The 12,848-nt window shown below is 44.0% G+C and overlaps 1 protein-coding gene across 3 annotated transcripts in view; it reads left to right on the forward strand.

Annotated features, from left to right (window-relative positions):
• The window catches only part of mcama (melanoma cell adhesion molecule a), a 57,652-nt gene that overhangs the window by 35,291 nt on the left and 9,513 nt on the right, over nt 1-12,848 (forward strand). For all 3 annotated transcript variants that reach the window (XM_036525700.1, XM_036525699.1, XM_036525701.1), the window contains exons 2-6: nt 8,992-9,116; nt 10,021-10,255; nt 11,001-11,071; nt 11,185-11,272; nt 11,516-11,695. In XM_036525700.1, the coding sequence (XP_036381593.1) occupies nt 8,992-9,116; nt 10,021-10,255; nt 11,001-11,071; nt 11,185-11,272; nt 11,516-11,695 (699 nt within the window). The remainder of the gene's footprint in view (nt 1-8,991; nt 9,117-10,020; nt 10,256-11,000; nt 11,072-11,184; nt 11,273-11,515; nt 11,696-12,848) is intronic.

The following is a 12,848-nucleotide window of genomic DNA, read 5'->3' on the forward strand; positions in this document are numbered from 1 at the left end:
CCCGCTCTCTGCCCCCACTGGGGCTGGGAAAGTTGGATTTCATGACTCTTCCTCAGTGTTGATTCCTGAGGGAACAGGGGCCAGGATGCGTTGTTAGGCAAGCGGAACTACCCTGCAGAGAGCAGGAGGTGTTTCTGGAACAGGTGTCTTAAGAAGTCGGGGGGAAGAAATCAAACTGGGTAAATGAGGGAAATGCTTTGTCGGCCAGTACACATGGCTCTCTCTATCCTCTCCTCTGTCTCCGCCGGCTGTCTGACCCCTGCAGCTCACACAAATCACACGACAAATGGCATGGGGACAGGTCTGGGCCAGAGAGGTGAAAGGATCTTAGCTCTTACCCCTAGCTGCCCCTGCCTCTTCACACAGAAGCTTGAGAGACGTTATCATTGTAGCAGCTGCCTGTGTGTGAATGACCCCAGCCCCCCATCCCCAAGACAATTCTCATAAACCCCACCTGACACAGAGACTCCCCAGTTCCTGCCCCCTGGAGAGTGACAGACAGCACATGGGAATGGAGCTGGGGGTGGGGAATCTGCAGTACGGAGGGGGAGAAAAAGGAAACCCTCACTGTTGATATTGTTGCTTCCAGACCATTTACTGACTCCCAAAGTTTAGACTTGGAACAGAAAGAGAAATGGCTCAACATTATTAAAAAATGATGGCGTCAGCAACAAGAAGGGAAGCCGATACTGAGGTCTTCTGTCATTGAGCTTGACTTTGCTGAACTGGCTGCCAATTTGTTTTGAGCATTTGGAGCTGTTTTTTTTCTTCTGAGGAATGGATTTTGTTTTAAAGGGAAACACATGCTGTTTGGTGTGAAAACAGTGCAGATTTGTGCTCCTGTTTTTGGGCAATGGGTGCCAAGCAGTGCTGCTTAATACTGTGTAAACAGAGCCTGAGGGGGACTTCAAGGGAAAACGGGGGTGTAGGTATGGTTGAAAGAGTCACTTCAGTATGTTAATCTGTTATAGTGCACCGACACCTGTTTCACACCCCGCCCTTCCAGTGCATAAAGCTGTCTCAAAACCACAGGGGTGAGGGTGTGCTGAAAAGATAAATTCAAGGTTTAGCTGTTTATGAACAAAACTTTACAGCACTAAAGCCACAATACCACAATACCAAGATGAACGTCTGTATTTGTAAATCCGAGGACGAGCTGACCTCTCAGGCTGGCAGCTGAGGGCACTCCCTCCCTCCTCTCCTTCAGAACAGTGCGCCTGTATGGTATGCTGTACATTGTTACACAGAAACCAAATCAGTCAAGAGCCCTGAGCTTGCACTGGGAGAAAGATTAACATTCACAGCAGCCAGGGTCTTCATTAGCAGACGGTCAGACTTTCACCTGGGACTGGGTCCCAACTCATTACCGAAAAGCACACCAGTGCTCACTTCACTATTCTCTTTGAGGGAGCTTTGATGGTGATTTGGGGGGGGGCATTGAATGAGTTCATGCTCAGAGGCTGTAACGATGCATGTGCTCCCACTGTATTGTATATATACATTTAGTGCCAGAGTCTCATCCAGAGTCTTATAACGGGTTTTTGACATCTGATGAAAATGATGAAAGATCACTTTTATGTAGATTTTGTGCTTTGTTGACTGTAAAAAAAAAAGAGATAAAAGTGCCTCAGGGCAGTGGAGTAGAGAGCAGTTGATTTACCCGCACACAGCATGTCTCAGAAAAGTAACTTGGAGGCCTGCCAGAGAGATGGATTGTGGAGCCTAATAATTGGTGCAGAGGGAGGGCAGAGTAACCATGGCAATGGAGGAGCAGTTTCATAAGGTTGATAAGACTGACCAGGATCTCTTACTGGGATTTGACCCTGATAAACATTCTGTAGAAAGTGGTCCACCTGGTGCCCGGGCCCTACAAACTGCCCCACTGCTACGAGAAGTAGAAACCCTCAGACAAGGCTACCCTTTGTTCCAATGTCATGAGAGCTGACGTGAAGCAGAGATGCTATATATAGCGCTGGAATAACATTGAACCAAAAGTTCTGATACACCCTCTGTCTGCTGCCACACGTGACCTTTTCATCTGAATGTCAAATGGGCTTGTGTTCATCTCCTGGAGCTCTTCTCTGAGAAGAACCATGCACCACCGAATCAGTTAACATTCACTGTTTGTTAATGGCTGTTTTGGGACTGTTTGTGAACATTTTCTACACAGTTTATACAGCTCAGTATTGATTAAAGTGATCTGGGTCAAGTACTTTTGCTGGAGGGCATGACAGTTGAAACCCACCAGGGATTCATACCATGAGCTTACTTTTTCTGGGCATAAATCGGTCCTCTAACCACTGCTGTGCATGCTGTGGTCCATGTTTTAGGTGGGTGGAATGTTGGCCATAGAATCTCACCCTATCCCTAGTTACGGTGCACAGTCTGCCTTGATCATGTAGCTTACCCATTCTTACTGCAGTTCAGCCTCCACTGATGTGTTTCTCTTGTGGACAGGGAGGAAGTGCCCGTTCGTTATTGGTCCTGATCAATTGAATCAGGGTTCAGGGGCAGTCCAAAATAAATTAGAGGTGTCTACAAGCCTCATTCAGTCAATACATATCTAATCAGTTTGCACTGTGGTGTGACTCCCTTTGTTGTCTTGCTTCATTTCAAAGAAACCAGGATTCCCAGGGGCTTATCTCTTCAGCCCCCTGGGATACAATTTTTTTTTCCAAATTTACAGAAGGCCTTAGATCTTATTATTGAAATGAAATATTAATTATTTCTCTAAGGGGAAAAACTGAGGAGTTGCTGTTTAAAACTGAATGGAGAAGTGTAAGATTACTGAACTGGGGAGGTGGATTTTTAAAAATATTGCTGACCCTGCAGTATTTGAGCCTGTGAGGGAGTTCCTTTCCAGAGTATCTAGAGGAGCAGAGATATGAATACAAAACTACAAAAAAAGACTGATACATGCACAGGTTTTTATATATTGCACACTGTTTAGCTGTATGTAGCACCTCAGCCCAGCAAGTGCGGACTCAGTGAAATCTATGCAACACCAATTAATAGTTACTGAACACAGCAACTGCTGAAAGGACAATAAAAAAAACTGATGCCATCACTCAATACAAAATGCAACATTTACATATTAAAAGTTTTTACTGGTAGTCACTACTGAAGACAGACAGTCAGAACTGAAGTTATATTACAGTACTGGAAACAAACATAGTGAGTACTTATTAGAGTTTATTAGAGGTGTGTTCATGCGTGTGTGTACTCATGCATTCATTTAAGTATATGTGCACTTCTGCTCTTGCATGCTTACTCAGTGGAATCAGGAAACTAGATTTCTAGTGCAAGTTTAAAAGCAGTCACTTTGAGGGATTTGCATGCTTAGTGTCATCCGTTGTAGCAAATACACCCCTTGTTTTCCTCCTTTAGACACAATGTCACAAGTAGGCTCCACCCCCAGAGGGATTTGTGCCAGTTCATAGCCCAAAGCTGGCTGAAGCAGGCCAAAGCTGCCATGCTCCATATGAGGAGGTGTGGGCAGTGGTGTGTGTTTGCGAGAGCTTTGATCGCAGGTGGTAGTGTAAGAAGCAGTGGTTAAGGTGTTGCTGGGGATCAGGGTGTGTTCATGAGATGCGAGAGAGCGTAGCATCCCTGTCAGAGGAGGTTACATGGTGTCTTGTGTAGGCCTCTTCAGCCTGTGGCAGGAGACAGGCCCTTACCTCCGCCTCAGAAAGCACCAGAACCCAAGCAGTCTTTCATCAAACCCAAAGCTGCCTCTTTGAAACTCAGGGAACATCTTTGACCCAGATAACAATGGAACAAGGTGAAAGATGCATACCAACCGGTGACTGCAAGAGTTGCAAGACTAACAGTTGAGGTTAGTCATTGGTGGAATCAGAAGAAAAGAAAACATCTAATCAATGTGTGATGACAGAGATGGTCAGAGATGACGGGAAGGATGTTTCCCACCCCAGATTCTGTGGAAATGGGCTATTGAGGTGAAGTTTGCATTCACTATCAATCAAAATATTTACCGGATATGTCAAAATGAATTGCAGTCATTGCTATTTCCATATATGTGTTTTTATGTGCATATGCTAGAAGATCATGTGGATAAAATGTACTCAGGAATAGAATTGTAAAAGTTAATTTTCATATTCCATAAATTCTGACAAACATAAGAGAATATATACCCTGTATGTCAGACTGCATATTCTCTCAATGTTGACATGCATTGCTTTTTCATGGTGAGTAGGAGTGTGGGCACAAGGTGTGAGACAGGCTGAGATTACAGGAGACAGGGAGGGGGAAGGGGTGAGGGATGAGGCTTGGTCTGAGCTCAGCAGCATGCATAACCACACCACACCTGCTGTGGTCTTCTTTAGCAGCTGTTATCTTGGTGTGCTCAGGGGAAAGGTGAAGGGGGATGGGGACTGGGAGACAGGTCACAGTCTGTGCAGCAGAGATTACCACTGTCTTGTGCCAAAAAACACATCCCCAGCATTCCACCCTCTGAAAAGCCTCCTGCATCAAAAAGCTGATATCTCATCTACCTTGTGTGCTTTATGAATGTTTCTTGTGCTGTGGGTGAGGTGGGCTGTTCCATAGGGGTGACAGGAATAAAGAGCAGCTGGGGCTTTGACAGAGCCCTTCTGGGAATGTGATCAAGGCTGCATTCATTTGTCTCAGCATCAATAGTCTGTTGTGTCTACACTGATCAAGGGTACATGCCGTGAGTGTATAATGGCCTTCTGTATGCAAGCTCCTATTGGAGTGCTGGAGCCAAATCACCTTGTCTACAGGAGGTCTCCACCGTGTAGGCAGTGCTGGTCTCTGTGAAGGGTTGCTCCTGATCCACTGTGAGTTATCACTCGTGAGTCAGTGGTCCACTGCTGGATGCCTCTCTCAGCCCTCACAGCTCAGAGCGAAAAAGCTCCAGGCCTCATTCCACCTGTTGCAGTCCTTGTCAACACGTTCCAATACCCAGTGGTGCCCATCAGACTTCTGGACAGCGAGAGGATGCACCGAGAAACACTAAGAACAGCGCATTGTGGCGGTTTGACCAGGCGACTGCAGGAATCAGGCTTTAGTTGCCTCTGAGGTTTGTAAAGGGATAAGGAACAGAAAAATAACATGGTTTTTGTTCTGTTTTTTTTTTTCTTTTTTTCTTAGCTAAGACTCTCACCTTGCTTAATCCTATGATGCAAAGTAGAGACAGAAGGCTAATCGAATTCACTGACATGTGTTCAAAACATATACGGATTTACTAAAAATATTAAAAACACGACATTTCAGCAACATTTTTTCCATTCCTCCCTTCGGGGTGAGATAAGAGCAGATGGCAACTTTGGCTCTTGCTTGAACTTTTAATCAGCCCTTTGTGATATAAGGGCATATTTGGTTTGTTTTGAATGAGGCATGCACTCTGCACAGGATGATGTTTCGGGGTAAGTTCCTCCCAGGTGTCTGAACAATGGTATGAGTCTTCATGGGAGGGTCCAGCCACGCATGGCTTAGCAGGGTCTGTGGCCTCTCTAGGAGCTCAGTGTAAACAGGCCTAGGAACTAGAGCTGGGCGGTACAGCCATCGCGATACATCGAATAGCTATTTTTAGCGCAATAACAGTTATCCCAGGCGTGTGGCATTAGGTTTCTTCCCGTATTTTTTCCTTTTAGTCATACCTGATGCGGGAGCGCACCTCCAGTTTTCCAAGGCCATGTGAAATACTTCTGGGGTTAAAAAACGCCACTCGTATCTATTCAATGTTGATATCACAGCAACAGCACTATGCTGCTTCCATGTGGTAGATAGAAACACATGGCTACAAAGATAAAGATTGAAAACATATGCTATGTGTTTTTCAAAACTAATAGGTAAGTTAACCAACATATAGATACAAGTGATATTTTTCTGCCCCGAAAGCATTTCACTGAACTTTGGAGGCGTGCTCCCACATCAGGTATGACTAAAGGGAAAAAAATACGGGAAGAAACCTAACGCCACATGCCGGTGATAGCTGTTATTGCGCTTAAAATAATTAGATATATTGTGATGGCTATACTGCTCAGCCCTACTAGGAACCAGGACACAGAGACTGGTGGTAAAAACTGTCTAGGTGAGCGTGTAGAGTCAGTACGGCTAATGTGATGTGACAGGGGCTGTTTGGGTATTTGTGTGCATGTGTATATGTGTGTTCAGATACACATGTCCATGTCAGTGCATATTAATTACCTCACTTTATTGTCCTTGTGTGAGGACTGTATAATTTGATATTCAAGTGAATATCTGCAAAGGGAGTTGTGTAGAATGGTCATGGAAAAAGCTAAATAGAAGGTACACACTAATTACACATACAGTGAATTTTCTCTGATTTTTCTGAATGAAATCCCAAGATTTTCAAACAGTCCCTTGCCTTGTCTCATATGCACAGAGTACCACACCCATCTAGTCCCCTCTGTCAAACACAGCCCTCCCTGCAGGAGCTCATTGTTAGAACCTCCATTTTTCAGGGGGGGAGGGGAGAATGATGGAGAGGCCACTCTACCCACCCACCAACCCGCACACCCACCCGTTCGCTGCACCCCTGCTGTCCCTCGCATCCACATGGCTTCCTTGCCGACCACATGGAAACCCACCCCACTGGCCGAGCCCCACACTCTCCAGATGTTCCCAATTAAAAAGGAAGCCTTTCAGCTCACTCCTTTTCTCCCACTGTGGAAAGGACAGAGGAGAGCAAGGCAGCGAAAGAGAGAGAGAAGGGAACTGCACAGGGAATGGATCGAGGGGGAGGAGAAAAAAAACAGCCTCTTTATTTAAACCAATAGAGGGTTGTGGGGCAGAGGGAATGGGAGGAAAGGGGGGGTCACATTTTAAAAGTCACTCTGCTCTGCTGGAGTGTTTTGGCACTGAGGGTATCTGTGCCATGAATAGAGGGCTTTATTCGGTTTGTGTTCTGTTAAATCTGCATTGTGTAGAGCCAGACAGAGTTAGATGTAGACTTCTGTCGCACATGGACACATAGTAAATGCACACACTCACACACACATACACACACACACACACAAAACTATCACTCTGATTCGTACTCTGGTTCAGGCTGTTAGAGCGGGTGGACAGCTTCCTCACTCTGCACACAGACAAAAAAGAGCTTATTTAGTCTCTCTGGCCTGTGCTGCCTGCACTGTCTGTAACAAAGAAAATGCTGTGTGCCTCCATGGCCAATGTGGACTGTTTCCACGGCAGCAGTGCAAGCAAGATCAGTGTGGACCCTTCTGAGAGGGCTAGTATGACCGCAGTAAAGTGGGAACTCCACAGCGTGAGCCGTGGTCTTTCAGGAGCGTGAGGAGCGTCTGGCAGCTCAGAGTAATGCTGAGTTAATCCCCTGACAAGGCCAGTTGAAGACCCATGAGAGAGGGGAGCATGACCTTTGCTTTTACACCTGAAGAGCCTTTAAATAACCCCTCATGCTTGACGTATTGGCTCACCTGCATGTTGCAAAGCCATTCATTATTTTGCAGCCTGTTTTAAGCAAAAGCACCAGGACTTTGAGGGCTTGTATTCCGGTGCTAGATTCAGCTGCATATAAAATGATAGGTGAAAATAAGTGTTTACTTACTAAAATGAGCTGCTTCTGTTTAAGGTTCTCTGAACCCCAGCTTGGATAGTAGTTTGGGCAAAGTGATAGAAGGAGAGTTCGCTGTGTGTACCTTCCCATCTGCTGAAGGAAGACGAGCTCATGTTCTGTCTGGAGTCACCCTCTGTCCTGACAGCGCTAATGCACAGGAAATACCTTTGTTTTGAAAATGTTATTGAACTTCTGTAATGGGAAGTGATGCTTCCTTCTCAATTAACTGCTCTTTCTGTAGGACAGGGAGAAACACAGGAGGGATGGGGAACAGGTGTTATTATTGTATACTGTACATGGTATTTAATAGCTGATTTTATGCTGTCAAACCTATACTATACATTCTTCCAGCCATGCTCAATTCATCCCCTCTGCCAGAGGATAATCCACCTCCAGTTGTTGTGTATAGATAGTACCTGTGGGAACCTGCTGTACTTGTGTTTTTTTTTCAGTCTGTATTTCTATTATTACGTATCTTTTATGCACATGTGCCTGTCTGAGAGAGGCTGGTAAAAAGAGGGCCAAGGAATACTGTTTGAAAGTACATACTGTACCCTACAGGTAGAAAAAAGAAAAAAGTGATGTCTAGTCTGGTCAGTGTAAAAGTTTTGTGTGACCCAGAGGGACAGTTTTGAAAATCGTGATCTCTGTATATCTTATCTATAACTGTATAATGTATCTGATTGGCTCTTGCTGGTAGCTGTGATTGCTTCCCAGCATGCTATGAGAAACTTTAAGGACAAGCAGGCTCATTCTGTGATGGGGTTGATAACAGTGGGTAATTATGCCCACTGTGAAGCAGGCCTTTCTTCCATATTGTGGGTGACATACCGGAATGCAGCATGGCCCCCTTGCTAGTGCAGACTGGGGTGGGTTCAAAGAATCCTTCACAGTGTGCTCCTTTTGGCTGTTTTCAGCCTCTTCCCTGCAGTTCTTGTGCCAGTCTATTATGAGCATCTGGTGTGGCCCAGACAAGAAGAACTGTGTATAGAGACTGTAGCAGGAAAAGTCACACGCTCATTCATTGTGATGTTCTTTTCCCTTGCAAGTTAGTGTTCTAAACAGCATGCAAAAAGAGTATTGTCCCTATTGGTTTTTCTGTGAAGTTTACAAACAAGTGTAACAATACTGGAGCCAAGTGGAACCATTGTGTTTGTACTATATACTATACTATATGTGAAATCTTGTATGAGAACTCATATATGACAATCAGTGCAGAGCCTCTGGGTAAATGTAAACAGACGTAATGATGAAAATGCGACTTGTATTCAGTTGACTAGTGAACTGATTCCCTCTTCAATGAAACCATGTGCCAGCCGAGTCGGAGTCATTGCTCTCCTAGCTGGACGCACCATGGCAGATTGGCCTGTGTAGACCCTGGAACAATGCTTGCTTGTGTGCATTTCCAGCATGGGCGAAGGTGGAAGTTACCATGGAGGAAAGTGTGGAGGTGCATGTTGGAGGCACGGTGGAGATCCCCTGTGTGTTTTCCATGTCAGAGCAGCCAAGCACGATGATGATACAGTGGTTTGTGGTGAGTATGTGAACTTCCTACAAGTCCCATTCAACTTCAGAACATCGAAGAACATACCACTGTCTCCCTATAGATAATTTATGTTGTACACTAGTCTGTCTGAGAATTCGTAGAACATCTATGTAAAATCATGTGTATTCTTCTGCGTCCTGCTTTTTCTGCTGTGAAATACTGTGAAATACTTTCTTAACAGTACTTTTTTTAACAGAATTGTACTACCACATGCAAAGCAAACACATAATGGTCTGAGCTTATAGCATGTCATGTTTTTAGGAGTTTGTGATGGAAGAGAATAGGACATTTGCTATTTACATGGCAAGTACAATGATCATAGCAACAGTAACTAATTATCTTTGGGCGACAACATGTTGAAGACAAACTAATTTTTATTCTTTCAGTCAATAACTTATGGGCACTCAGACAGGTCAGTGAGAGTACTGCAAAAACTGTCAGAGGACAACAAGGCTATTGTCTCATCTTAATTGGCCATTTAAATTTGTCTACATACAAGTTATTTGCATGTGAAATAGTTGCTAAATTTACCCATTGTGTGATGTGTGAAGCTCTCTTATTCAGTTCAGTGTGAATTAAGACCTCGCGGAAAATGACGAAACTCAAAGAACATAAGAAAATGTATAATAAATTGACAAAAGCACAACAGTTTAAAATGATTAGGCACATGATTAAGTAATGTTGTGTAACAGTATGAAATACTGAGTAATGTAGAGGACAGAAAAATTGCACACATGCAGTCTTTTTCTGTGAAGTTAAAATGTCATGCACGTTTTCTGTACATGTGTATGTTTGTGCATTTGTGTGTGTATTTGTGTGAGCTTTTGTTTGTGCATTCATGTGTGTATATGATAATGTAAACATGCATGTGCCCTGTTGTTCTGCTCTGTAGAAGGGCGGGACCAGCAGTCAAAGGGAACGGATCTTCTACAGTGATGACACGATGCAGATTGCAGACAATGGCACAGACTTCACAGACCGGATCATGGTCAGCTCTGTTGATGACCATGGTGAGGTGGTGCTGACCATCCACGACGTTCAGCTGGGAGACGAGCGCGAGTTCATCTGCCAAGTGAATGGGATGTCCGCCGGAAATGGGGAGGGCAAGACCCTGCTCAAGGTTTTCGGTATGAGTGAAAGTTCTACTCTCCTGGGGGCGCACCGGCAGCATAACACCTGTGGGACAGGTGCATTGTGGGGCACATTGAAGCATTTTATGATGTTTCAGCATGATACCGTTAAAATTATTCCCCTATACAGGCAATCTGTGTATATGGGATGGACTGGAATATAGAGATGGGCATAGTAGGCCTCTTACACCCCAAAACCCTAAAACAAGTTTTCATGCTTTGCAATGTAGGGCAATGTGCTTTGACTAGTTAATACAAGTAAGTGACTGAAAACAAATGATATCTCCACATATTAGGCTGCTCATGAAGCCTCTCTCTCATGTCACTGCCAAAAAATACTATGACTTTAGAGAGCAGTGCAGTGCTTTGTTATGATTTTTGATTTATGCTCCTTCTTCTTTGGTCTTGAGACTTACATTGTGTTACATTACATTCATTTAGCTGATGCTCTTATCCAGAGTGACTTCCAGCACAATGTATAGCCATTCAAGTTAAATGAACAACAATATCAGACCAGGTTAACAATATCAGACTAGGCTACTCCCAGAATAGTGAGTGTGAATATGAGTCTTACCTACAGAACATCGCACTGACAGTTTACTTCTCTTCTTCATGCAGACAGCTGTGACTGTTTGTGCTGTGATGCCATTCAGTTCTCTCATACATCAACCATGTTTTTAAACAATGCCATCAGTCATGTGAGGCTGCTCTCTTGTGTTGTTATTCCTCGGTCATCCTTCAGATCCCCCAGAAGCCCCAGTGATTGAGGGTGTCCACCATGGAATCTCTGTGTCCACACCACACCCATCAAAGGTTGCGACCTTTCTTGCATCTGTCTTGGCTGTTTAACTCCTATTGTGCTGCAATGTGAGCCCAGTAAGTTAACCTAAAATTACATTAGGCCACCACCCACCTCTGTATTGCAGATTGCATCCTGTGAGGCCAGGAATGGCTACCCCAGGGCTAACATCACTTGGTATCGCAATCAGACTCCACTAGTCCCCATCAATGGCAGTGAGTATTGGTTTGAACCAGGAGCAAGTCCAGTAAATCTGTTCAGTAGCTCTGGACCTTTACAACACCTGATAGACTAAGCTGCATTTGTTTATGTTATTAAGTGTTAAAACAGGTTCCAGTACACATATGCATACATTTGACTGATTTGACTTTTTGACTTTGTTTTTTCTCATCATGGTAAACCTGTCTGTGTTTTTGTTTGCTTGCATGTGTATGTGTGCATGTATGTGTATGTCTCAGAGATGAATGTAGTGACCTTGCAGACCCGGGAGTCCAGTGGCCTCTACACCATTCAGAGTGAGCTGCACTACAAGGTGACCAAGGATGACAAAGATGCGGTCTTCTACTGCGAGGTCAGCTATGCTGTCCCTGGAGCTGTGGGGACAGCTGAGTCAAAGCGCATCAACATTACCGTGCACTGTGAGTCCCTCACTCTTTATCCTCATGGAATACTGATAATAACATCTGTAAAGTGACTACCTGTTTAATCCGGAATACATGGTGGGTATGAGACAAAATATTTTCATGGCTGAAAATATATTGTACCACTTAGCCACTTTTGTCAAGATGTGAAAGTAATTTCAGATGTAATTTCAGTACATTATCAGTACATTAATTGTACATTATTATTTATCTCCACAAAAACACAGCATGCAAAATACCAAGTTACTCACAAGAACAAAACTAGGACTGCCATCATTGATGTTGAAATGATGTCCAAGTTACAACCACTGTCGGCAGCATTACCTCACACAAACTAAGCTCTAAGCACTATTCCAAAGCAGTACTACCAAATCCTTACCCAATACCCTTAAATCCGTTCATATAACTTAGCCTTGCATTTTGTCATATGAACAAGAGCACGCAGTCATTGTTGTTGAATAAACTAGCATGTATTCACAACATGTATTCATGAGAACAATAACATTGTTCCTGAAGGTGAAGGACATGACTCATGACACAAACTCATCATACAGTTGGAGATGGACCTTTTATCTTCCTTACATTTTATCTTCCTGCAGTGTGACTCAGTGACTACCAACAGCCTTTCAAACCAATGTTAAGCTAGAATTCCTTGCATTGTTAAGTTGGAGAAAGATGCAACTGCTGACAAACCATCCAGTCTCACAAAATTGTCTGTCCAGAGGACAAGCATTTGAAATAAATGCACAGCATGAAAACTCCTGTTTCCATATGTTTTGGCTACTAAAGCATACTATGGGTGACAAGTACCATTTAATTTATAATTTAAAACATTAAACAACATGGTATGACCTGCCTACATATGGTGCGTTTCCACCAAGCAGTACAGTACAGTTCGGTACAGTACGGTACGCAATTATTTGTGTTTCCATCATCAAAAGTTGCGAACCGTACCAAAATAAGGGTACCGTACCGTACCGGTTTTTGGTACCCTTCTGTTGTACGGTACGGTTTGTAAAGGATGGAGCTACACCCACTGCCGTCCGTTGATTGGGCGACAGAGAGTCGTCACTTCCGTGCGACAACGTGAATACAAAGGGCTGTCAACGTTAACGCTCGTTCGCGATTAATCTGGAAACTTTAACGCGTT

This window comes from Megalops cyprinoides, chromosome 3, assembly GCF_013368585.1.
Source record: "Megalops cyprinoides isolate fMegCyp1 chromosome 3, fMegCyp1.pri, whole genome shotgun sequence".
NCBI classification, from domain to species: domain Eukaryota; kingdom Metazoa; phylum Chordata; class Actinopteri; order Elopiformes; family Megalopidae; genus Megalops; species Megalops cyprinoides.